We start from the raw sequence: 26,698 nt of genomic DNA on the forward strand, positions 1-26,698 counted from the left end.
GCTCATGAGAGGACCTTCTTCATCAGGCAGTAACATCATTGACCTTTTACTTCACAGGTGTAACCGCAGCTTACGCTGTTATGTGTTCTTAAAGTTGTAACCACATCCCGGCTCTTAGGCAACGTGACATGGAGTTGTTTTCGCCTTTAGCATAGGTGTGTTACCACATTCTGAAAGTAGATCAAGGTGAAGTCAAGTTTACCTTTTTACAGTTGCAGAACATGTCAAAAACATTTAAAACCAGATGTTGTCGCCCCCGCTGTGGTTTTCAGATGTTGGCGGGGTGACGCACATTCCGTGCATCTCAAAGTCTCTGCATCTCTTGCATGCTTCTAGCAGGAAGGCTCGGGTTCAGCACCCGGTCCCAACGGGCATCATGTCTTTTCTTTGTCCATCGCGAGTTCCTGTTCACACAAAGAGGGCCAGGGGAACGTCCCTGAGGCAGCCCTTGCCACAAACATCTATACAAGTTCTGCAATCAAATCAAAGTAAAGTTAGGTTAAAATAAAGAGACTGTATCTACTTTAATCTCACAGTCAGAGACTGAGAGATGGTCAGCTCTCCTGACCTTTGTTACCTCTAATTCCCACAGAAGGCTGCTTTTCCCCCCTATATTTAAAGTTTTTTTTGTTTTCATGATGCGCCTCATGATTTTTATCTTGAAAGACACCTTATAAAATATAGTTTTCTTTCTTTCTTTTCTATCTAAAAGCTCTTCTCGCCCATCAATTTAGCCATTCAGCTTGTATTCTTCTGTGAAATATATAACAAATAATTGTATACCAACTGTCAGTACAACACTGATTTTGTGTCAAAACATCTTTTCAAAAACACAAATGGAACCCTTGAGCAGGAGTCATCAACTGTCGCGAGCCGAGCCATCGGGCTACCTCTAGGTGTTAAATCTTCAGGGCTTCAGCTCACGATACAAAATAGTGGGCTTGACCTCAGACCCCTCCTGACAAACACCCTTACTGTGTGGAGAGAGATTTATGTTGTAAAACCTAGACCCTCATTACTGGTAATAAATGACCTGTATTTGCAGTAGGAAGACTCAAGCTGTATGAGCGCATCACACTCGGAACACACACAAAAAAAACCTTTTTCATTAGCGAAGATGCCCTGAGTCTCCTCTCAACATGCCCCTGAAAACCACTGGCCAGCTGGGGCCAGGAATTGGACACCTCTCCGCCACACCTCTCCTGGCTGGTTCGATGGAGGGGGCACAGCTTTCACCCACATTGGCCCATTGGTACCTGGAACAAGAAAGCTTGGTGACTCTGAGATCAGCTCGGTGGGTTTGTGTTGAGGGGGATCCACTGCAGGTTCGGGCTCGCTGCGCTCTTGCACGTAGTCTCCCTTTGAAAAATAACTTACTTGAGCGTCTTGTTGGTTCTGGTCCATTTTGCTGGTGCAGGTGAAACTCCCGCTCCAGATCAGGGCGGGTATTAGCCAGGCTGTTAGTGCACAGGTGCGGCAGCCACACAGGAAAATCCACAGAGCGTCAAAACGAGCGCACCCCAAAGAGGTTTGTTCCCGCCCAGTCCCACAAGTCTTTCTGTTAGCTGAGCGGTTGCTAGGAGATTGTACTTCTAAGTTTTGAGCGAGAGCAGACAAAATCCGTGAGAGCAGGGGACAGACTTGTGGGAGGAGTTTTGATCCGTGCAGAGAAAAAGCTGTCACGTGAGAAGACAACACCAGTGTAAGAAGGTTAAATCTGAGCGCAGAAACGAAGATTTGAAGGAGAACAGAGTGAATTTGAAAGAGAGCAGACATTTTGAGCACAAGTATTACAAGTTTTGAGAGCAATAATATCAAATCTTATTCTGAAATTAAAAAGTTGGTCTCTTGATATGAAATTCTGCTCTCAAATTGAAAGTTCAAGTGCTCAATTTCTGGCACTTTAATTCTTCCACGCCTCCAGAGTGCCAAAACTCCCAACAGTCGAGTGAGCAGAATCAGAAACCGAGCGTGCAGAAAGGCTGCCACACGCGCAGTGAGGCTGCCGCACCGAGCGCGCAGAAAGGCTGCCACACGTGCAGTAAGGCTGCCGCGCGCATGTTTTCCTCTGTCGTGTGCTCGTTGGCCAATGCGCGCACGCAGGTTTGTCACTTGCGCACATCCTTGTGCGCTCACAGACACAGTTTGCTCCCTCTCAGTGTACAAATGACCTCCTTGCCATGTATATTTTCACTCGTGAGGTTCTAACCTCCACGCACAAGTCCCGTTCGCACGCGCGATGTGGACAATATGCATGCACGGGTTTTGGCTACGCTTGCACGGTTTTGGCGGAAACCTGACACCATACATAGTGCTCCATCCCTGTGTTTGAACTCAGAAGATGCTTCTTGATGCCACAGATATGTGATGATTTAGCTTGTTTCTTTATTTTACTCCAGAATAAGAGATTGAATTATTATTAAAGCAGTTCAATGTAGTTAAATTAGTCATGACGTGTGTGTGTGTGTGTGTGTGTGTGTGTGTGTGTGTGTGTGTGTGTGTGTGTGTGTGTGTGCAGGGGGGCTGCCAGAGATTTTGGGCCCCATGAAAAAAAATCAAGTTGGGCCCCCTGGGGGCTCGTCCATAGCTGGAGCTGGGGTTCCACCCTCCCAGATTCGAAGGGTGTAAAAAATATAATATATATACTTAATATTAGTAATGCAGTTTTGCTTAATTATGTAGGTCTACATGCATTATTTACACATATCATTTTCACCAACTGTCTCTCATTAAACATTTAATTTCCTTCAACAGAATTAGCAATATCACTGCTGGAAAAAGCAGGAAATGCACATGCTGAAAGGTGTTAATCTCCTTTTCCCTTTTACTCCCTTAAAATGATTTTATTTGTTCTAAAATTTTATTTGATGATAAAATTCAAATTTGGATATCTAATTAAATTTCCATGTTGTGTCAAAGCTTTACATAACTACATTTCCAGCTGTCTTTCCTCTTGAAATCAAGTATTTCTGCATGACTGACAAAAATTAAGGATTCACTGCTCACAAGGTGACTTCTTTATTAAGTCTCCATGGCTTCATCATAGACACAAAATGAATAAGCACACAGTCCAAACCGGAGTCAGTTAGGGTTACATAAAACTTTAAAGTTGGATAACTTTGCATGAATACGTATATAAGTCTCTAGAAACCCATTTTTCTCAACAACAAAAAAACAGCTAAAAATATATTCAGCCTTGATTGTACACAGCAAGATTTATTATTTACAGTGATATAATTAATAATGCTCCTGAGTGACATACTTAGTGACGGACTAAATAACAATTCTTCAACCTGCCCAGCATCAAAAACAATCTATACATTTTTACTGATGTATATAATTATCATTATGTGGGAAAAACAATGTGTTTATCACCAAAAATAGCCTTTTTATATTCCTTTGTAATAGTACTGATAAGAGAAGAGAGCCTTAACTGATTACCACAGACCCCCTTAAATGAGGCTGCTAGCACGAGGGCAAGATGTCAGAGGTTTCCCAACAAAGAGAGACTCGGGTCAGATTTGAACTTTTCCTTAGCGAAGCTGCCCTGAGTCTCCTCTCAATATCAACCTTTGGGTCTTACTGGAGACTTTTGGCTGGAACACAGGAACATTCTTGTTCACATCAGTTTACTGTTAACATGTCAGATAAGCATCAAACTTTACTGGAAGCACATCTCAACGTTGGCCAAAACAGGAAATTCCTTTGGAGCTGATGGGAAAAAACAGCACACGAACCTCTCCCATCAGGTTTTAACTCAAAGACTCACAATTCAGCTCAATACTTCTTTAAGTTGACCTCTTGACCTTTTCGGCCACTACAGTATATTGAAGTGTTGCTGCAGACCTGGAACCACCTTGCTGAATGAAGAGTTAAACCCTAGCCTACAATGCTGGGCAGTCTAGATGCTGCAGAGATCCTTGATGTTGAGGAAGATGTGAGGAGTTTGACACCAGGTTGTCACCAGTAACATGACAGAATATGGCTTCTACCCTTTTATTAGAAATGAAGTTGGGAAGTTAATTAAGCTGAAGTTATTACAAGAAGTAACCTGTAATTTATAATCATTGTTTTTGATGACGTCCTAATGAATATGTTCTAAATAATTCACATTTCTTCTCAACAGAGCTCTATCCCTATGTGTTGTACCTGGTTGATCTGTTACATATATGTCTGATACCTGTTTGGATGAGGGTTGCCTCCAAACACCCAGAGAGTCACATCCTGCTCCGTTCAGGCTGGGAACCCATCATCACAGCCATGGTCATCAGCAGGTACTCAGCAGAGTTTCGTTTCAGCTTCAAGCTCAACAAAACTGTTCAGAAAATTCAACATTTTCTATGAAATTTGCACTTTTTCTGAATTTTGAACAGTTGAAGCTGAATGTGTTCATATTTAGATTATTGTCATTATATTTTACTGGTTACTGGACTCTATTAAACATACAAAATCTGCTTTCTACTCTGGAATTGGTTTCCTCCAATGAAGGCAACTCCAGGACTCTGTTCTCAATAATGCGCAATATTTTTCATCCCCCGGACTCTCTACCCCCCCCCCCCCACCCCCCCCCCCCAATCTGTATTCTGCTGACTCATGTAACTCTTTAATAACCTTCTTTACTCAGAAAATTGCTTCCATACACCAGCAATTAATTCCAAGCTCTTCCCCTCCCCCTGAGATTTTTTCACCCCGCCGGTCATTTTGTTCCTTTCTTCTTCCCACCTCATCCGAAATATCTGATCTTGTCTGTAAATCCAAGCCCACCACCTGCTCTCTCGACCCCCTTCCTACAGTTTTGGTTAAAACATGTCTCGCCTCCCTTCTCCCTCTCATAACCACCAAAATCCACTCCTCCCTCTCTACCGGTATTGTTCCCTCACTTTTCAAAACTGCATCTATTACTCCAATATTAAAGAAACCCGGCACTGATCCCAATAATTTCAATAATCTTCGTCCCATCTCAAATCTTCCATTTCTTTCAAAAATGCTAGAAAAAATAAACTCTGTTCAACTCCATGCTCATCTCACCCTCAATAGCCTCTATGAGCCCTTCCAGTCTGGTTTTCGACCTGGCCACAGTACAGAAACTGCACTCATAAAAATCACTAACGACCTCCTCACTGCTGCCGATACTGGACTGCTCTCCATTCTCATCCTCCTTGACGTGAGTTCAGCCTTCGATACCATCTCTCACACCATCCTCCTCCATAGATTGTCTTCCCTTGGCATTTCTCATACCCCGCTTGATTGGTTCCGTTCATATCTCTCTGGCCGTAGTCAGTTTATTCAACTCAAATCCTTCACTTCCCGTCCCTTCCCTGTCACTACTGGCTTCCCCCAAGGCTCTGTTCTCGGTCCACTCCTTTTCATCACTTACCTTCTTCCCCTGGGAAATATTTTCCGTAAATTTGACATCCATTTTCATTGTTACGCGGATGACACCCAGCTCTATGTATCCTCTAAACCCTCCTCTTCACTCCCTCCTTCCTCCCTCACCAATTGTTTATCTGAAATCAAAGACTGGTTCACATCAAACTTTCTCAAACTTAACAGTGATAAAACAGAAAGGTTACTTGTCGGCACTAAATCTTTACTATCCAAAATCCACAGCTTTACTCTTCCTGTCGACAACTCCTTAGTTTCCCCCTCCCCTCAGGTCAAGAGTCTGGGTGTCATCCTCGACTCCTCACTATCCTTCCAGTCCCACGTAAACAATATTACCCGGTCTGCCTACTTCCATCTACATAACATTAACCGCCTACGCCCCTCCCTCACTACTCACTCGGTCGCCATCCTTGTCCACAGCCTCAGCACTTCCCGTATTGACTACTGCAACTCTCTTCTCTTCGATCTTCCTCACAAATCCCTCCATAAACTTCAACTTCTCCAGAACTCGGCAGCCCGCATCATTTCCAGAACTCCCTCCTTCCACCACATCACCCCTGTTCTTCAGCAGCTCCACTGGCTCCCAGTCACTTCCAGAATCCAATTCAAAATTCTGCTATATACATTCAAAGCCATCCATAACCTAGCTCCCCCCGTACCTCTCAGACCTCCTTCATCCTTCAACCTCCACCCGTTCCCTCAGGTCCTCCTCCTCCATCCACCTCTCTGTCCCACCTTGCCGTCTGGTCACTATGGGGAGCAGGGCCTTCAGTCGCTCTGCTCCCCAGCTCTGGAACTCACTCCCTCCTGACCTCCGTAACATTGATTCCCTCACTCTCTTTAAAACCAGACTCAAAACCCACCTGTTCCGTCTAGCATTCCAATAGTTACTCTCTTTGCTCCAATCTGTTTGTTTTATGCTGTTCTATCTTTTATTGTTTGTATTTTATCTCTGTCTGTAAAGTGTCCTTGAGTGTTTAGAAAGGCGCAGTTGAAATAAAATGATTATTATTATTATTATTATTATTAATTATTATTATTATTTTATTTTCCGTCTTCATCAGTTCCACTGATTTTGAGATGCCTTTTGCTTGCTCGCCATCATTGCATGTATTCAGTAATCATGAAACCCCGTTTATAGTCCTTGTTTTCTTTGTCTTATCAGATCTTCTGCTGATCTTTCTCTTCCTGGGTTCTGATATTATATTTTATGTTTCTGATACTGAATGTATTGATCCTTTTTTAATTTGTTTGCTGTTGCTATGTAATTACTTTTTGGGATAAAGATGCTATCAACATAGAACAATATCAGCAAGTGCATATCGGTTAATATTTCTGCATAAATAGAAATTTATAAATTTATAAACTATTAAATGAGTCAAATCACATAAACTGTCCCAAGGTGGTGGAAAAAAACGTAAAAATCCTTTATTAAGGAGTAAACCCAGAGAATGCAGGGCGCCAAAAAACAAAATCTGAAAATCCTAATAACTAAACCTAGAGAATCCAAAAACACAAGAGACCTAGAGATTCTAAAAGCTAGAGAGGGGGACAAGACGAGGTTGACACAAACAATGAACCAACAACACTCTGAGACGCAGACAGGGCTAAATACACTGGGGCAGGATGAGTGGGAGATGAGCTGCAGGTGTGTGGAGAGAGAAACCTAGTGAAAACAATTAACTAATCAGGGAGAGGAAAATAACATGTCCTAAGAGTAAAAACAAAACCTGAAGACAAGAAGATTAAGATAAACAACTAATGATCTGTGGATAACTAAAAAAACAGTGGAGAAAGAAAACACACTAAAAAGAGACTAATAAATGAAAAGCTGAACCTATAGGAAAAAACTACAGAAAGAAAAACTACACAGTTGTGACTAAGGCCCTGTCCACACGTAGCCGGGGATCTGCCAAAACGTAAATATTTTTCTACGTTTTGGCCTGTCATCCACACGAAAACTGAGTTTTTTTCACACGAAAATGGATATTTTTTTAAAACTCCGGCCAAAGTGAAGATCTGCGTTTTCTCCGTTTTGGGTGTCTGCGTGTGGACAGACAAAACCGGAGTTTTGAGGTCCGCAAGGTCACTTTCTGCGACAAAAAAATGCTGACATCACGTGTGCGACCTGTGTTTACACTAGCCGACAGCATGGATGCCCTCAGAGCTGCGCTCGCTTTATCAATTGTCCAAGCGCTTTTTGCTTGTTTGTGTTTGCAAGCGGAATTACTGCTCCTTGCGGAAGACCACAGACGAAGGACGAGGTTAAGAACGGGGGAAGTACTGCCGCCTACAGGTCTGGCATGTCCTTAAAAACGTATTTATCTGGGTACGTGATGACAGAGTTTTTTTTTTAAACGAGGTGATGTGGATGCAAGTTTTTGGAGGGGCGGATATTCGTTTTTTAAAAAAAACCCGGCTACGTGTGGACTAGGCCTAAGGGAGACCACGGGAGCAAAGGACCTGGGGGGATACCTGGGGAGGGGGGAAAACCTAGATGGGCTGCAGATCAGGGGACACATGAGGAAGATGCAGACAAGGACACGAGGATGCTAGACACATAAGGAGAACCTAGAGAGGGATGGAGAACACAAGGAGACACATGAGGGAGACGCAGACCATGACATAAACAACACAAAGTTGAAATATTTCTCTAAGTTTACAAATCAGAATGTGATCGGTGAATGACTCCTGTGTTGTAAAGCGCTTTGGGGGGCAGTAGGACTCTAGAAAGGCAGCCATTTATCATTTGTTTATTTACAATTTGCACATTTACAGTTTTGCTGTCCTCGTGAATGCAGGGAGCGATAAAACTGAGAAGCATTTCGCCAATCCAAGCAGATAATTTAAATCATAGTGCAATAATGTTAACTGTCTTCTTCTCAGTCGTGCACCAGCTCCTCTGTTTGCGCTTCAAGGATTTCCTGGGCCAGCCGAGAGATAAAATTCCTCTGTTGTGGCTGCTGACAGTTTGAAACACCTCCCCTCCCACACAAGTGTGGATGGTCACAGTTTGATCGAGATAAGCAGATGGTGAGAATGTGGAGAAACACATCTGGGGCTAAAACAACACTTAGTTTTATCAAGTGTCACAAAGTGCTTAGTTCTTGAGTTTAGAAATCCGAAAGCATTTGTGAGTACAACGATACTGGGTGGCAAAGGTTAAATAAACACGTAAAAATATATACATGCAAATAAATATTTCCTGGAAGCAACGGTGTAGAAATAGCTTTGATGCAGAAATTTTATTCAAGGTAAATCAAACTTATTGTAATGGTGACTGAGATTTTTGCTAATACCTCCAATTGCACCCCATGGGTCACCGTCACAAAAAAATAACTTTTTAATCTTATTTTTAGTGTTGGAAGACTTATTCTGGACAAGACTGTGTCTGATGAAAACTTAGTGGGAATCGTTGTTTATGCTCCAGTCATAAATGGTAAGTAATGGTGGTTTTCTCTTTATCTGCACTTTTTTCGTCAGTTTGAAGTTTAGGTATCATTTCGTCATTGTAATTTGTTTATTTGTAAAAATTATTATGGAACAAAACTGCAGATCAGGGCCAGTACCTGTCTCTTGAAAGGAAAAATAATATTTGATCACACATGTGAACCTGAATGCTTATAAATAATCATCTCTGTGTTAATCCTCATATTCGTTTCAATGTCCGTGTGTTACTCATGCACCTTTAAACTGAATGATGCCCTAGCACTGAGTTAGACCTAGATTTATGCAATAACTCCTCAAAATTTTTTCCACCTTCCTGGTTCTTGAAATCACTGAACAAACAAAAAGTAAGCCACCAAGTCGCCTTGTATTTCAATCACCCACTCTTTATTTACCCATACGCATTTAGGATTTATTTCTGCCACCTCCCAGTACCTGTGACAAATCGGATCTGTTCTCACAAAATGCAGTTTTATTCTCTGTCCTGCTGCAGATTCTCTTGCTGGCACCTCCCTAGATTTCTGAAGAACATCACCTGCTTCCTCAGAGAATAGCATTTCCACATTTTCAGTCAATCCTCCTGATAGGATGGGAGTCCACTTTTGCCTCGCTCTGTTTCCTGTTTTATCTCCCACACTGTGAACAGACTCCCCCTGCTCCTGGCCTTTGTTCTGCATGTGATTCTTCATGCATCAGCAGCAACTTAAACCAACTTAAACATGCATAGGTCAGATATGGCTAGAACTCAGTATGATGGCATATAGATCACAAGTGAACCATTCAAGATAAGAGTGCCCATGCATCATTCAGTTTAAAGGTAGATAACTTACATAAGAACACTGAAATTAATATAAGGATTAACATACAGAGGATTAATTATAAGTATTCAGGATTACATGTGTGATCAAACATTATGTTTCCTTTCATGGGCTAAGAATAGAAATGTTTACCCGTTTATCGGCTGTGATTGTTAGTACACAGGATGTGATGTGGGTTTTGCAATTGCTGCATCAAGCATGGTCAAAGAAGATCACATGTGACATGGGGCTGCATCATTTAAAAGGAACATTTTCCATTGTTCTCCTTATCAGGTGTTGGAGGAAACCTCGTCTCCATCCAGGCTAGTCGTATCTCAACTCATCTGCATTTGAATTACTCACCCAGAGAAATTCCTGACAGCCATAAAAGCTGCTTCAACCTCTGTCACACCTTCGTTGGAACAGGTTTTCTAACTTTTTCTGTATAATGTAATGTCAAATGTCCTGCTCTTTATTTAAATATTGCAAACAGATGTTTTTCTTTATATACATATATATTTTTTACTTCTTAAGTTAAGTGGGTTAGGGGTAAGTGTGGTGTGGTGCTGAGGTCTGACAACATCCTCCGGAGTAAAAAGAAGATAAAAATTTAGATGGACCAAAGCATCGACAGTACTTAGGAGATACGTTTGTTCCTTGCAGGCATGGAGGAATAATGTTTATTTATTTATTTTATTTTTTTGTTCAATTCATTCAGTCAGATATAAAACAAAACATAATATAATCATAAAACATAAATCATTACATTCAAAGTGACTGAAAAGGCTCAGGCAGAAGCAAAATGCTTATATTTATGCCTGTCCTTTTTATTATATTATAATATAATAATGTCCTTGTTAATATAATAATAGTAATTAATTAAAACACAGACTGTCAAACTGAAATACCCTCCTCAATTCTGTACCTGGTATAAATAATGTTTATTTATTTTATTTTTTTATTCAATTAATTCAGTCAGATATAAAACAAAACATAATATAATCATAAAACATAAATCATTACATTCAAAGTGACTGAAAAGGCTCAGGCAGAAGCAAAATGCTTATATTTATGCATGTCCTTTTTATTATATTATAATATAATAATGTCCTTGTTAATATAATAATAGTAATTAATTAAAACACAGACTGTCAAACTGAAATACCCTCCTCAATTCTGTACCTGGTATAAATATTGTTTATTTATTTATTTTTAAACAGAATCATAGTAACACATTTCCATAGTGTCCCCTCCATCCTATTCTCCACATACCGAAATACAAAAGGTTTTACTTGTTGTACGTGCAAAAGGAACTCTGAAATGAAATTGTTCCCGTAATTTATAACCCCCTTCCTTTTCAATTAATAATTTTTGGATGTTTTCTGATAAAAGTTTTTTCTTGCTAGAAATAATATTTGTGCTGTCTGCAATTCTACAATGTCTCTAAATTTTAGTTGACTGTATAAATAATTTATTAGTGTGATCCCTATATCCTACCTTATAAATGATTTGTATTTATTTCTTTAGCAAAATTATTAATAGTTGATTATTAATGGTTCAATAATGTTAAATTAAAGGTGTGGATGTGCTACTTTGTGGGGCCGGTGGCATGGTGTCAAACATTAACCCCCAAATTCCACTACCTCCGCTCCGCTCCGGTCCGCCCCCGCCTTCCGCAGCCTCTCGCTTCCGAATTCAATTTTTACTGGTACCCGCTCTACAACGGCTCCGCTCCGGTGCGGAGACCTGAGGGGGGCAAACAAGCATGCGCCGGATTTTCAAGATCTTGCGATACAGTCCGAGCAATAAACGCGGAAGTTAGATCCAAACACCCGTTGTGTGTGTTGGTCTTTCTTCTGTTAGACCAAGCACAGGTACGGAGAAGATGGAGATAAACACCTTTCGTTGGCAGAATGTGGAGTCAAATGATCAGAAGTCCAGTCAGTAGCCACGTTTACATGCGCATATTTAATCGGATTGAATGCCCATTCAGATTGAAAATTCTGCATGTAAACATGTCAATCAGAATATTCTGATCCGATTCGGCCCGATCGGATTGAATATTCAATCCGATTGAGAGAGGTGGTTTATTCCGTTCTTCATTCCGATTGACGTGCATGTACACAGCCATTCGGATTGTTGGGGTAAAATAATGCCCACTGCGCATGTGTGCAACAGCCAGCGGGCCTCTCCGCTGTTATTTGGACTGCCTGACTTCAAAAATGACGGTGTAATTAACGAGCGGCGGCTTTTAAATCCGACAACAAGCCGTCCCGTTTCAGTAATATTTAATTCAGAACTTGCATTTTGTGGAAGTAAAATAAAAATCTGATTATTGCACAAATCATTCGACAAAGATGTTCAAATCTTTACTGGAAATACGCAGGTTTATCGCGGGGGTTGCAGCGCACGGATCCCCGTTTCTGTCAGCTTTGAACACAGCAGCTTCTGCAGCAGGTGATGGAGACGCGCTTGTAAAGAACACAGGATAATCTGGGTTTTACAGACCTGATTGGAGGCTGATGTTGGGTAGGAAAACGTCCTCGGTTAAATACTCTGGACGACAGTAAAGTCCGTGTTCGTTAAAAGCACGTAAACGCAGATGACCTGAGATGCGGTTCGTTAATGATGAACACAGGCTTCTAAACTTTCTGAACATCTTCTGTTATTTTGTTTGAACAGATTTTTCTCAACAGTTTCAGCTGATCGTCACATTTTATTAATAATAAGCCACAACAGAGCTCAGTAATAAAACATGAGGCTAACCCCCCCCCCCCCCCGTCCCCGCTCTGCCGCAGCGCAGCGCAACAGCTGTCAATTCAGACCTGCGGACCAGCTGATCAAGAGGCAGACATAACCCTCCCTTATTTTAATCAACAATAAAATGCAGCAAAGCATATATCTGCAGTTATTCACTGAAGAAAACGTAACTTCTATGAGCTAAATAAAAATATTAAATTGAATAAATGGATCAGGAAAGCAGGAAGAATAGTTATTTCTGTTTTTACATTTTTCTTTTCGTTTCATGGCGTTTGTTTACAATTTTTCTTTCGTGAAAGGCAACTCTGCGCATGCTCAACCTATTTAATCGGATTAAATGCTTGGTGCATATGTACGCACGGCATGATCGGATCATTTCAGTTCGTGTCCATGTGAACAGAGATTCGGAAATTCCGATCAACCAAGATTTCAATCGGATTGAGGAAATTTGCCACATGAAAACGCAGCTACTGTTTTCACCGCTTATGAGGGGGAGAGCGTGCAATTCCAGCAGAGCCCGCGTTCTGCTCCTGTCTGTTGCTTCAGACACTCTCCCCGTTCTGCTGAAACGGCTGATTTTTATTGAGGATTACAGGAATGAAACATACGCAGTTTGCCATGTACATACGTCATTGATCATGACAGGTGAAAAAAATAACAGCCTTGTTAGTGGACAGTTAATACATCACGAGAACATGCATCCGTGAGATAACTAGGAACATCCTGGTACGTCCTTGACAGGAAAAGATACACATACACCGGTACCGGAGAGGAACTCAACAGAGATGGAATGTGTTCACTCCTTTCTCTGGTGCAGGAGAAGATATACAGCTATTTATCATTGTGCAGAAGAACACTGAGAGGCCTTGAGTATCTGAGCAGGATTCTTTCCATAGCATATGATAATATATAATAGCATTGAATAATACAAAAGAGTTTACCAGGTGGATACATATATTTTCATGTGGGAGAAGCATCGAAATGAACAGTTTAATCTGCCCATCATTTGTGTTGAGAGATTAGCAGTGTTTGGATCAACAAAGTGTGACTACTTTGATAGTGGAAACTGTATTTATGGCTTACTTTTGTGCATTTAAACTTCAGCCGCCATTGATAGTTGTTAAAAGTTGTTAAACCTGTGCATATGAAACAAAAAACGCCTTTTGTTTATTGATTTATTCTGTAAAACTGAAGTTGTGCTTGCTCCTTTACCTGTTGGGCGGTTGTGATTTCTGTCCATTTACTGCGGAGGTGCTCCGGCGCCCGGCGAAAATAGGATTGATTCTATTTTTGCCGGACGCCGGAACAGAGGGCGGCGCACGGTGCCGCACGGCCGGAGCACGGCCGCAGTAGTGGAATTGCTCTGATTGACTACAACGGGACCGATTTTGCTCCGGCGTTCGTGTCGGAGCGGAGCGGAGGTAGTGGAGTTTGGGGGTAAGAGTTCAAGACCTTCTACTTGAGTTCCTCCTACTGGAATCAAGATGTGGGTTTCCTAAAAATTTCAGCCTGAAAAAAGATCCAGTATCCACATATATGACGTCATTTATGGATTCAGCTTTGTGGGCGTTCTATGAGCAGAGAGGACGCAGCGGTAACGGCTCAAATACTCCAGCTGCGTCCTGCGCGCAGCTGCTGTTATATTCACAAAATTGTTCCACCAAAACAAAGTAATTTGTTTGCGATCGTTTATATCAGCTCATATTCTCGGGTACTTTGCGTACTTTTCAGCTGAGTTCATAATCTGTGTATTTACTAATCTGGGTGTAAAACTAGACTCCCCCTTGTCATTTGATGCCCAAGTTGCTGCAGTAGTTAGATCCTGCCGTTTTCAGTTACAACGCCTATCTACCATCAAGTCAATGATTTCAAGAAAGGATTTAGAGACCGTGACGGGTGCGTTTGTACTATCAAGGCTGGATTACTGCAGCTCCCTATATGCAGGAATGACTCAATCTGCAATTGCAAGATTGCAGATGGTGCAAAATGCTGCAGCCAGGTTCATCTATGGGGTAAAATGGTGGGAGCACATGTCGCTCTGCAGTGGTTGCCTGTGAAGCATAGTATCGAAATGAAATTCCTGATTAATGTTTTCCAGGCGCTTGCCGGAACAGTGCCACCCCTACTAACACAGGTCCGTTGCAACAACGTTGTCGCAACGTATTTTCTGACACCTTGTGATGTTGCAGGAACGTCGTATGTTACGTAGTAGCGACTTCCAAAGTGAAATTCCGCTACGACGTTGTCAGAACGTCACATAGGACGTTGCTGGAATGTTGTCGCGACATATCCACAACTTTACTGCGAAATTGTGACAACGTTGCTATTGTGACGTTGTGACAACATACCAACTAAATGTTTGTGGCATGTTGCAGAGACGTTTTCAGGTAAACTTTTTTTGTCACCTTTATTCATTATGTAGATACCACAGGAAATCATATTGCAAAACTAATGGCAGATTAACAGCAAAAACAACCAGAATGGCAAAACAAATGTATAAAAACCTTAAAAACAAGTAATATAGGACAGCGGTGTCTTGATTTCATTTTAAAAATAAGCTCTACTGCATATGTTTAGTAGTAGGCAGCAGGATCTGATGTAGCTTCACAAAGGATGGACAATAAACTGACTTTTCAGCTTTTTATTACATAAAGGTTTGACATTTTCATACACAATTTAAACAAAACATTTTTATAGCACCTCTCAAAATAAAAATCACAAGGCGCTTCAAAAAAATAAAAATAAATGATCAAAAATAAGAAATAGCAAATAGAAAAAGCAAAAATTGTGAACAAAAGAAAGAGAAAAAAAAGAAAACAGAAAGGGTGCAGGCGGCACCTATGTTTTGCGGATTTTGTTTTTATTGTTTTTTATATCTTATGACATCCTTTATTCATATGGTCTCATTGTTGTCTCTAATTTTAATTGATATGATCTATGATTTTATCATGTACTGCACTTTGGGCAGCCTTGGCTGGTGGCATTAAGGTGCTTTATAAATAAATAAATGAAAATGAAATGAAAAAACACACACACACAACTGTTATCTGCAATGTTATTTCATTTTAAATGTCAAAAAGGTTGGGTGGGTCCCAGTGTTTTTGTTGCTGTGGGTAAACGGGTACACATGACCACAGTATGTCACGTCGTTTTCTGGCGCTTGCTGAAAACAATTGCACTACCACCCTCCATGCCTATTGTTCCAAAATGAATCGAACTGGTCTCTGTTTTTAGAACTTCATTTGTGCCGGTTTGTGCTGTTGTAAGACGATCGCATTCAATGACGCAACCAGATGAACATATCTCAATATATACAGGTCTGTCTGCTATCGCTGCCGGGTTGTTTCTACCCAGTTAATTGTGGCTTGTGGTTGTATATTTTATTTTGTCCATCCATTTTTATCCACTTATCTGGAGTCGGTCACGGGGGCAGCAGCCTGAGTAGAGAGGCCCAGACTTCCCTCTCCCCAACCACTTGGGCCAGCTCCTCTGGGATAATCCCAAGGCGTTCCCTGGCCAGTTGAGAGACAATGTCCCTCTAGCGTGTCCTGGGTCTTGCTTTAGGTGTCTTCCCGGTTGTGCGTGCCTGGAAAACCTCACCAGGGCAGCATCCAGAAGGCATCCAAACCAGATGCCCAAGCCACCTCTTCCGGCTCCTCTCAACATATGGTTGATCTAGGGCGCAAGGCAAAGCGGTTTAGAAAACGATGTTTTTAGCCTCGTTGACTTGCATTTATTTTTTCGTTCTTCCGGGGACACATGAGCCGACCGGAAAGGGAGGAGAGTTAGGCTCCCTATAAAGGGGGTATGGGGGCGGTCTCTGTGCTGCCGCAGACTTCCGTTTATCTTAGACATAACCTGCTTTTTATTGCTCATCAAAGTGTCTGTCTTCTGCAGTCCCTGTGTTTGAATCATTTTAGCCCTAAGTGCAAAGCTGCGCACACGTTTTATCTTTACGTTTTTCCATGACAGGATCAAACCAACGTTCTGCTCGAGTTCTCCTCCTTTTGGTTCTGCCTGGTCAGCTGATCTTCTTACACATTATTCACTTGATGAAAGGAGGCCTCACATTGCCCAGCCCTCTCTTCATAGTGTTCTTCCTGTCAATTTCCCTGATTCAGGTGAGTAAGTCTTGTGACGTTCCCTCCCTCTGCAGATTTCAGAAGTTTGCAATTGAGTTCCTGTCTCTGTCTCTAAGGTCTTCTCACTGCTGTGCATAGCTGACTGGATGGTCCACTGTCTGTGGCAGAGGAGCAAAGATCCGGACAGTTATTCAATACCCTACCTGACAGCTCTTGGAGATCTTCTGGGGACTGCTTTACTCTCTCTGTCCTTTCTCTTACTGTGGTGCATTGGCGACCCAGGCGGTGTATAGAGTTACAATGACAAGCAGAAACAAAGTAGCCTAGTGAACTAGACCAAATTCTTGCTTTGCAAAGTTTGGTCTAGGCACGCTCCATTGGAACCTCCGCAGCTCCTACCAGGACTCTGGCTAGCCAATCACAGAGGGGTTTCAAACACATAAAGAGCTGTGATTGGTCCATAATGGTGGGCCAATCATAGTGCTCTATCTGCTTAGTGAACAAATCACAGAGCTTTATCCGCTTTGTGTGCCAATCAAGGCACTCTATATGCCTGGTGGGTGGGATGATGCAACAGAGTGAAACAAGAGTATGTCACATTCATTGTCCAGTGGAATGCGGGGATCATTTGAAAGACAACGGTAGAACCCGCCCCACAACTGAGAGCCGTCAATGGAGCGTGGCCAGACTAAATAATACATTTATTTAGTCTGGCTTGCCAGGCTAGAAACAAACAACATTCACAACAAAAACCTGTTTTCATTTTTTCTATCATGACCTAAGTTGAATAAAGTACAAGTAAGTTATTGCAGAGATGTCTTAAAAGGGACATATTATGCTTCTTTCTGTGCTGCTATGTTAGTCTACTGCTTCTACACACTTCCAACATGAAACAAACTATCAATCTGTTTTCTGTTTGTGTTTGGTTTTAGAAATTACTTGCCTAATAAAAATAGCTTAAAAAGTCCCAGATTGTGACATCACAAACAGGGGAATTATAATAGAAACACCTCTCATGTGCAAGAGAGCAGCTACTGGAGGAGCAGTGGCTCAATTCAATTCAATTCAATTCAAGTTTATTTATACAGCGCAAAATCACTACAAGACTTGTCTTAAGGCACTTCGCATAATAAACATTCCAATACAGGTCAGTTCATTAAGCCAATCAGAAAAAAGTTTCCTATATAAGAAACCCAGCAAATTGCATCGAGTCACTTACTGGTGCAGCATACGGGATCAATAAAAATTACCCAACAGCAATAGTAGTAATTATAATAATAGTATCATTACAATTTCAAAATTACCCGTTTTAATCTACTTCAGAGCTTTTGTGCTCCAAGCAGTACTTTTAGAAGTTTTAATACAATTTTAAATCCTGCCTCAGAACTGAGACAGCTCTTTCAAGAGTCTTTATGTGGTATAAAGGGGATTATAGGGGCAGTCGTTACGCTGTCACGGACTTCCTTTTAGTCTGGATTAAACTTGTTTGTTATTGCGATCGAAGCCACACTCCTTACATTCGATTGACAAGCCACTCCTAAAGGTGACTGTCTGGTGATCTGAGCATCAGCTCTAACGCAGCGAAGCTTCTGGAGCTCTGCATCGCTCCACTTTATTGCCTCAGCTGATTCTGTTTACCAAAGCAAAACTCACGCCTGTGTTTACTTTCATTTTCAATATAGTTGCCAGCCAGAGCTTGGCGGACATTCCACACATGATCACGACACCACCTTCTGTTGCGCCATGGCCTAATCTTCATTCACAAGTCTGGCATTGCGGCAATATTACTACCAAGCTTGGCATCACTGCAGCCACTAAACTGCTGCATCACCTAGCGCTGTCATAAGACACACTGTGGCAGCAAAAACGGCTTCAAACTCGCAGGATTTTTTTCCCCCTCAGCCAAAACCGGATGGCTGGAAACTTTCTACAGCTAAATGAAGATAAGACGGAGATCCCCATCTGTGCCCTGGTCAGCCCCTCAGACCAAACCCTCTGTCAGGAATCTTGGTGTGACCTTTGACCCAGCTCTTACCCTGGACTCTCATGTCAGTTTGTTAAGTTTCTTCTATTTGGTAAGGATTATTGTAAGGAAAGATGGATTTTTTTTACCTGTCCCAACGGTTTTGGCTTCTCGCTTGAAGCTTTCTTCATGAGTTGCAGAAAAATCCATCTCTTTTCCACACCTTCATCTCCTCACGCTTAGACTACTGCAACTCTCTTTTCTCTTGTCAGAGCAAGTCCTCCCTGAACTGATTACAGGTGGGTCAGAATGCCTGTGCTCGGCTTCTGACCAAACCGTCGAAACACACCCACATCACCCCGCTTCTCCTCCACCTTCACTTGGCTGCTAGTTAAATTCAGTTACTTTCAAGATCCTGGTTCTGGTCTATAGGGCCTTACAAGGACAAACACCATCATACATTAGTGATCTTTTTAGTCCCTACACCCCCAGCAGGTCCCTGAGGTCCAGTGACCAAAGCCTACTGGTTGTGCAGCACCAGGCTAAAGACCAAAGGTGACAGATCATTTGCTGCTGTGGCCCCCAGACTCTGGACCTCTCTCCCCCTGAGCCTGAGATCAGTGGACTCAGTGGTCTCCTTTAAAAAGCAAATCTGTTCAGGCTGACTTTGATGTGATGACCTGTTTATCCTCTCCTTCTTCACTGGCTTAAGCTTGGTTTATGCTTGACGTGTCCGTGAGGTTTGCACGGCTCCGTGCAGCAAAATTACGTGATTTTAACAACCACGCCCCTCCACTGCGCCTCCGCACGGCCCGAACTTTCCGCACCACGCACCTAGGAAATTTTCTGACCACGCAGACGGTCGGACGCGGAAAAACACGGCGGACTGGCAAGAACTAGTAAGGCCGAGGTTCGTAAATACAGACATTTGTATGATTCAGCTCTCAAAGATCATCGTGATCAACATGTTAATAATTCTTGGAGAGAACTAGCTTGCACTGTCGGAAAAGACGAGGACGCTGTTAAAAATGCTGGAATGCCATGTTGTAAACAACAGTAATTTTTAATTCTACTATGGTGTAGTGTTGGATGCATGCCGTAGAGCTCCATGCTGCCTTGTTCTGTTTGGGAGAATATTGGCTCACCGCAGAGACAAGCCCCATGAACCATACACGCTGCAAGTTGTGAAGCGCGTTCCATCCGCGAGCCGCATCACCAAGCAGAAAGTAAATGCATCAAGCATAAACCAAGCTTGATTTTCATGCTGATGTTTCAGTCAATTCTGTCTTTGACTGAATCCTGTCATTACAACTTACGTTTTCATTTATGTTAAAATTATTTAATCTTATTTTGTCTCAATTTCATTATGGATTTTCTGACCACTTTTTAAATTGTTCTTGTGAAGCACTTATTTTTATTATAACTCTCCCACTGTCTTTATGGGTGACTCCGCGAAGAAAGTTGACCATTGAGCAGGATTGATGGTTTATCCCGTGGTGCAGAAAATTCAACTCGCGAGGTCACACCTGTTAGGACAGTGGGAGGGTTAAGAGGGCATGTATAAAAATCCTTTCTTCTTGGTAATAATGGCTTGGTTTATCAAACAACTCAGTTATTTAAAATGAGCTGCTATTCAGTTGTAAAGGTATCCTTTGCATGCTGCAGAGCGCTGATGATGGCCCATTAAAATTTGCGTGTTAGCGGTGCATGAAAGTTCTCTGTCATCCAGCTGGCATCATCTTGAGTCCTTTTTACAAATGGGGAAGTTTGCATAGAATTCCCTTTCACCTCTCCAGACTGGAGGAACAGCATCTCTACTCCAAGTAGGGTGCTTAGACAATGTGGGACAGAGAAAACTGGGAGTGGGACAAGGTGAAATTGCACTGCAATGAGATAAAGTATAAGAGATCTAACATTATATACATACAGTTATTATTATTATTATTATTATTATTATTATTATATTTAATCTCTAGTAGAATTTAACTTGAAAAATCAAACAGCAAATGAGGGATTTTGTGCAAAGAACTTCATAAACATAATTTATAGAGATATTATAACTCAAGACAACAAAGTCATAATACGTTTATTTATTTTATTTATTTAACCTTTATTTAACCAGACGTTAAAGGTTGAATATGGAACAATTTAATGAATGTTGACGCTGCCGTTTGAAGACCGGAGAACTGACGGCCAGTTACCTTTGACAGAGGAATGAACAAACGCCATGCAGGCACTATTCGGTGGGGACCGGTAGTTGCTGCAGCAGCACCACGTCCTTTTATTTACGCATGCTCACAGATCAGTCACAGCTGTAAGAGCACAACAAATCAGCAAAGCTTAACACCCCCACTTGCTCTTATACAGTGAACTTAATGAATTTGAGAGCATCACAAAATCCCTCTTGGTGTCACAAATGGCCTCTGAGCTACACAGAGGAGTTAGCAGGACAGTTAGAGCTCTGGATGATAACAGCAAAATAACTTAACAACAGAGTGCTGCTGTGTCATCAAAGTTCTGGCTAAAATTTTTTGGTTTCATGGCTCAAGTGGACGAAATTGTTGTTAATTAAACATTTGGTGGAAACAATGGTTAAGTTACAGGATAGATGGTTTTGTAACGGCATGAAGGTTCTCTGATGTGTGGCACAGGTCACATTTGCCCAGCTGGGTCAAGCTGGGTCAAACAGTACTTTTGAGTCCACAGATCAACCCAAGGAGCCACGATGTCTGCTCAAGATCATAACATCATATCTGCTGTTCCGTCCCAGAAGAAGGACACTTCAAGTCACAATGATAGTCATTAGATAATAATTAATAAACTCATTGATTTTATTACTGTTTAACATAATCATCATAAAATGACCACTTGGTTCAATATAAAGGTATTTTAATTACATGAAATGGATTATTATGCTTTGGGTATAATAATAATTATTATAACGATTGTAAAGATGTGTTCAGCAAACAAGGTCAAGTTCACCGTATCCAGCTAACACAGAGTTCAGATAAACAATAATTGCATCACATGTTTTTGATGCATGAACACGCTTTCTTCCAGAGCGAGTGTGATTGGTCCTGAGAGCTTTTGGTAAAACTAACCATCACAGATTTCAAGTTCAGTTCTTGAACCAACACCAGGAGGAAAGGGAATGCCCGTCCCTAAGCCTCCACCTGCTGTTCGGTCATGCCAACCAGAACAGCTAAGAATATACGAAACTGTCACCAGCTAACGAAGACTCTACCAGAGTGATTTCTGAAATTAAGTTAAGACGAGAACGTTCATCTGCCAAACGCTTCGTAAACCGTGTACCCAGGACATCTCCAGACGATCGGACACTTGCGTCTCCTCTACCAGCCGAAGTGTCATCTTGGATGAAACCTATCCTCCTGATGTCCGGATCCACAAAGGGTGTCCTGTTTGGGAGAGGTAGAACACGACAGATGGCGTTTGATGCAGTTTCTCTCAAAATAACTCATTTATCTGCACAACATCATTTCACCCAGAACGCTTTCATTCTCTCTGAAAGAAACCTTCTGAGAACTTCATTCACGCATCCAAAACTCACCATTCGCAGATTAGTTTTCCATCCAACACAGGTTTGCTTCTGAAACAAGTTTAATATCAAAACTGTTAAAGATTGTCATTAATATTGCCATCCTTGAATTGTCATTTTTTATAATTGTCGTTTCAAATTTTCTGTTTAAAATTGTTAGTAATAAATTTCTTCATTTTTAAACTTGTCTCGTTATTGAAACGAAACACAGAAAAGGGTTGCATTTCCATTTATCGAATGAAAAGAATCTTACTGAATCCTCTGTTTAATAAATAAACTTTTGCTATTAAATGGGTACATGTTAAAAGGAACTGATGTCTTTAAGAAACATAGATTCAGAACCAAAGTTAGGGAATGTAACATTTCTGTAAATGATGTAAGATTGTGGAATGCCATTAACAAGGAATTTAAAGAATCAACTACACTTGCAATATTTAAAAAAATGTATAAAATCTAATGTATTTAGTAATTATAAAAAGGAGAATCATAATGTCAAAGATTAGACGTGAAAATATTAGAAAGTGACTGAGGTTACACTGTGTTTGTTTGGCGGATAATTTTATTTCGTAAAAAGGGGCAGAAATTATAAGATTTTTTTCTTCTATCTGCTCCTTTTCATTCAAATGTTTTTTTTTCAATATGTTAATGTATCCTGTATTTGTTTGTGTTTATTTTATACATTGTGAATGAAATAAAAGATTAAAAAAAAATTAATTAATTATCTTAAATTAAGTATTAATCCGTAGATTAATTATAGACCAAGCTCGTTGGTGTATGACCTTCTATCGCTTATATTAATATTTTATATGATAGAGGCTTCATAAATTCACTAGTATGTGTCATCCTAGGTCTAACATTAAATAGCACAGTGTTATGGGCTCGACACACGGGAGGCGACATCGCCTCTCCTCCATTCATTTTCAATGAGACATGCGCGACAAAGCGATAATCGCAGGTCTCCCTCTTACCAAGCGAAACGCGAAAAACCTGCGTGTGAAATTTTGCGCTCGTGCACGTGTCGTGCACAGGCGACCCAGCGACGCGATCCCAGTAAGTTGAAACATTTTCAACTTTTCATCGCTGTCGCTCGGACGAGGACCAATCAACGGAGGTTTCAGTCACTGACCAAAGAGCGGACAGGATGCTCCGCACACCTCAGAGCAAACACGGAGGAGAAGTTGAATATTATTATGTTTTATATAGTAAAATCACAAGTAAGATTTCACATAACTCTAACAGCACCTTGTGAAACATCATATGTATCGCTTTATTAACTCTGAACCGCTTAAATAACCTTAATTCCGTCCAACCTGACACAGCCAAACAAAACAACGGAAGTTTCGATTTCGCTACGGAACAGAACGCGTAGACGGCTTTGCCGCTGGCCGCTGCCGCAGGTCGCCTCCCGTGTGTCAGGTAATAAAAGCGACAGCGACAAATTTCGCTGATCGCGGTCGTTTGTCGCCTCCCGTGTGTCGAGCCCATTAGAGCTGTGTTTGTGAGGTTTTAATTCACAACAGTTTTCTCGGTTTAATATCTAGAAGTCAAAATGTCCCACAAGACAGGTGGGTGGAAAGTTTTTTAATGTGGTTAGTTAGTTAGGAGATCCAGCAGATCCAGCCCACACCTTCCTGCTGACATTTATTTATTTTTATTCTTCTAATCCAGGCATTTGGCATTTACCATCGGGTGACAAACCTCCTTCAAAGTAAGTATATGTATTAAATAATAGTACTGAATGCCTGAAAGGGAGGGGGAAGAAGACGGCTTATTTAATCCCACCCCCATTTACACATAACATTTTCTATATGCTTCACTACTATTGGCTTAATAAGATTATAATTAATGCTTCTAGTTTTGTTTTAAAAAAATAGATTTTTTAAATGTTGCGGGCCGTTTACATGTGCCACCCATTGACATATAAATATTGGACAATGGGTTTCCATAGCTCCAATAACACGTTTTTGAAGAAAAATGGGAGGTGGCCACCACCGCCATTTTGACCGTGTCACAGGTTCCGTCAAGCCCAGACAATTCCACAAATGGGAAGAGAGGTGGAGCTGAGGGTGGGGCTGTAAGGCTGGGATCAACTGACGACACCCGGTCGAACTAGCTACAAGCTAACCTGAAGCTAACCCAAAGCTAACGCAGAGGTGGGAGCTAAGCTAACGGAGGTAGCAACCTTGCTACAACCGGAGTTAACTGTGCACAACACCAGAGCTTCTGAGTCAGAGATACGCCGCACTGACCGCTGGGCAAAACCGGGTGGAACACAGAGGTCTCCCGAGAGCTCCACAAGCTGGCAGCCGCACAGCAGACAAGCGCCACTGCGATCTGAAATGCGCAGAGCTGCCGCTGGGGAGAACCGGGTGGAAAGGTTTCCATCCCAGAGCTCCACAAGCCGGCAGCCCGCGCAGCAGACAGGAGCCGCGATCAGACAGAGATGCGACGAGCTGCGGGGAGGGGAGAACCGGGTGGAAAACATCGGTCTCCCGAGAGCTCCACAAGTCGATAGTCGGAACCCAGCTCCACCAACATTTTATATTTCAACCCATTTTCTAAAGTGCAGCATTATGTTAAATGCACTGGGTTTACCCTATTAGATTTAAATTTCATGGTTAAACAGTACATGTTAAAATCTAAGCTCAGCTCGGCAGTGACCTAAAATACATAAATATAATTTTACTTACCGAAAAAAATGAAGTGGAGACTCCTTGGACGCTCTATTAGTGCAATTAATGCCACAGCAAGTCATTTTGTCCAACAATTGCACAAAAAATATCCAAAAAAGAACGCACAAACGCTACAACTAATGGTCTAAGTTGAGAGACTGAAAATGACCGAACAGTTTTCAGGCGAGGCCGAGGCTCAGACTGAGGCCTTTCCCCGGAGCTAGCTCTGTGGTCACGTGGGTCTGATGCTCATTAATTATACAGAATTTTAGGCTTTTAATACACTTAAATGGAAGAGTGAGAAAAAAAATTCACCCCCTCAGAGTTGTCATGAGTGTAAACTCATTTAAACAAAAACCATGTTTGGTACCAGGCTGTGAACATGTTTATTTCTGCTGTGAAATTGGTATTTTTAACATGGGAGTCAATGAGGATTTGCTCGCTTCTGACACCAGCCCCCAGCAGATGAGGGTGGAACTGCAATTTATTTCATTTCAGCGTTTGCTTCAAAATTTCACCCGGATTGTGGGGGCTTGGTGCCACCCTTGTTCAAATGTGTGCCCCTGCTGTGCCCCCCCCCCCCCCAAAAAAAATTCTAGGCACGCCCCTGCCCACACGGGGCATTGTTTGATGCGCGGGGGTTGTCCTAGAGGGGTTTCAGCCTGTCTCACCACGCTAGCTACAGCAGATTAAACAAACGCGCGTGATAACGTTTTGGAGAAGTTAAAAAAAAAAAAAAAAGAAAGAAAAGAAAATCAATGATTTATGCACCACACCGTGTAGCCAACATCGCCGAATGGGATTATGGCGCATCTAACGGACTGATAGCAGATACTCCTGGTGATTCAAACTGTGGAGCTGGACCTCATCCTGAAAAAGTAAGTTGACAAACTGCAGGAGTTTACCGTGTTGGTGGATGAAGTTGCGCCAGTGAGAAGCACAGTTAACCAAAGTGGATGTTTTCTGACTAAAGCTTCGTTCTCAATTCGTTCTCTGCAGCGACTGTGAAGATCAGTGATCTGTTTTTCTATCTGAACAAGTCAGTTTAGTCTATTGGTGATGCAGCATGTGCGTCTGCACTGTTGAAGAATGGTTCATTCTTTCTCCTGTTGGTTAAGAGTAGTTTGAAGGAAATGCTTTCATGTTTATGTTTATTTATTTGGCAGACGCTTTATATCCAAAGCGACTTACAATTTATAACCTATAGGGCATGTTGTGATCTGTGGGGGAAACCGGAGTACCCGGAGGAGACCCACGCATGCATGAGGAGAACACTTAACTCCACGCAGAAAGGCCGCAGCCGAGTTTCGAACCTGCAACCTTCGTGCTGCGAGGAAACCGTGCTAACAACTGCGGCACCATGCAGCCGCAGAACTTAAGCCATGTAATTATATTTAGGTCACATGACTTTGAGCTCAAGTCGCCATTTTGCTGCAGCCAGGTGCCTCTCAGCGGCAGCGTTGAAGCTGCCAATAACACCTAGCTGCAGCTGCAGCATAGCAGGTAGGTAGCAGCAAGGCGCGTGCGCAACGCGAGTTTACAAACGCGCATGCGCGATATATAAAGGGTGCCGTGACGTCATATAGTCATAAAGGCGTTGCTCACCTTAACAGTCAGTTGTCTTGTCTGTCAGCAACAGAAGTCAGTGGATCTTTCATTGGATAGCATCGTTTTTTTACAGTCTTGTAGAAATTCAGAAATGTCGTCTTTTAAAATGGAGGAAGGAGCGACTATTCGAAGTAAAACCAGAAGTTACCAAGTTGAAAAAGTGCTTAAAATGGATGAAGGTTTTCCAACTTTGGCCGTTTGCAGAGTAAAGGAAAATGGAGAAACAGTGACTCTGAAATGCGCTCAGAGAAATGTTTCACCTCAGTTTAAACAAGAAGCTAAAGTTTTTTATTATCTCATGCATCATAATCCAGAAGAAAGCAATATTATCAAGTGTGACGAGGTATTTCATTTCCAGGACTGGATTTGCGTTGCACTAGAGAAGCTGGACACAAATTTGTGGGATTTCATGATAAGCAGAAACCACA

At 41.8% G+C, this 26,698-nt stretch overlaps 2 protein-coding genes across 3 annotated transcripts in view; both read left to right on the top strand.

Annotated features, from left to right (window-relative positions):
• Positions 1-17,438, top strand: part of slc41a2a (solute carrier family 41 member 2a) — a 35,400-nt gene extending 17,962 nt beyond the window's left edge. Inside the window, exons 6-10 of the mRNA XM_015964921.3 lie at positions 4,127-4,274; positions 8,745-8,824; positions 9,924-10,055; positions 16,362-16,510; positions 16,588-17,438. Of these exons, the coding sequence (XP_015820407.3) occupies positions 4,127-4,274; positions 8,745-8,824; positions 9,924-10,055; positions 16,362-16,510; positions 16,588-16,764 (686 nt within the window). The 3' untranslated portion in view covers positions 16,765-17,438. The remainder of the gene's footprint in view (positions 1-4,126; positions 4,275-8,744; positions 8,825-9,923; positions 10,056-16,361; positions 16,511-16,587) is intronic.
• A 7,841-nt stretch (positions 17,439-25,279) lies between these two features.
• The window catches only part of LOC107389052 (serine-rich adhesin for platelets), a 45,933-nt gene continuing 44,514 nt past the window's right edge, over positions 25,280-26,698 (top strand). For both annotated transcript variants that reach the window (XM_054733265.2, XM_070550449.1), the window contains exon 1: positions 25,280-25,540. The gene's annotated coding sequence lies outside the window, so the exon portion shown is untranslated. The remainder of the gene's footprint in view (positions 25,541-26,698) is intronic.

The sequence above is a fragment of the Nothobranchius furzeri genome, chromosome 4 (genome assembly GCF_043380555.1).
Source record: "Nothobranchius furzeri strain GRZ-AD chromosome 4, NfurGRZ-RIMD1, whole genome shotgun sequence".
Lineage (NCBI taxonomy): Eukaryota > Metazoa > Chordata > Actinopteri > Cyprinodontiformes > Nothobranchiidae > Nothobranchius > Nothobranchius furzeri.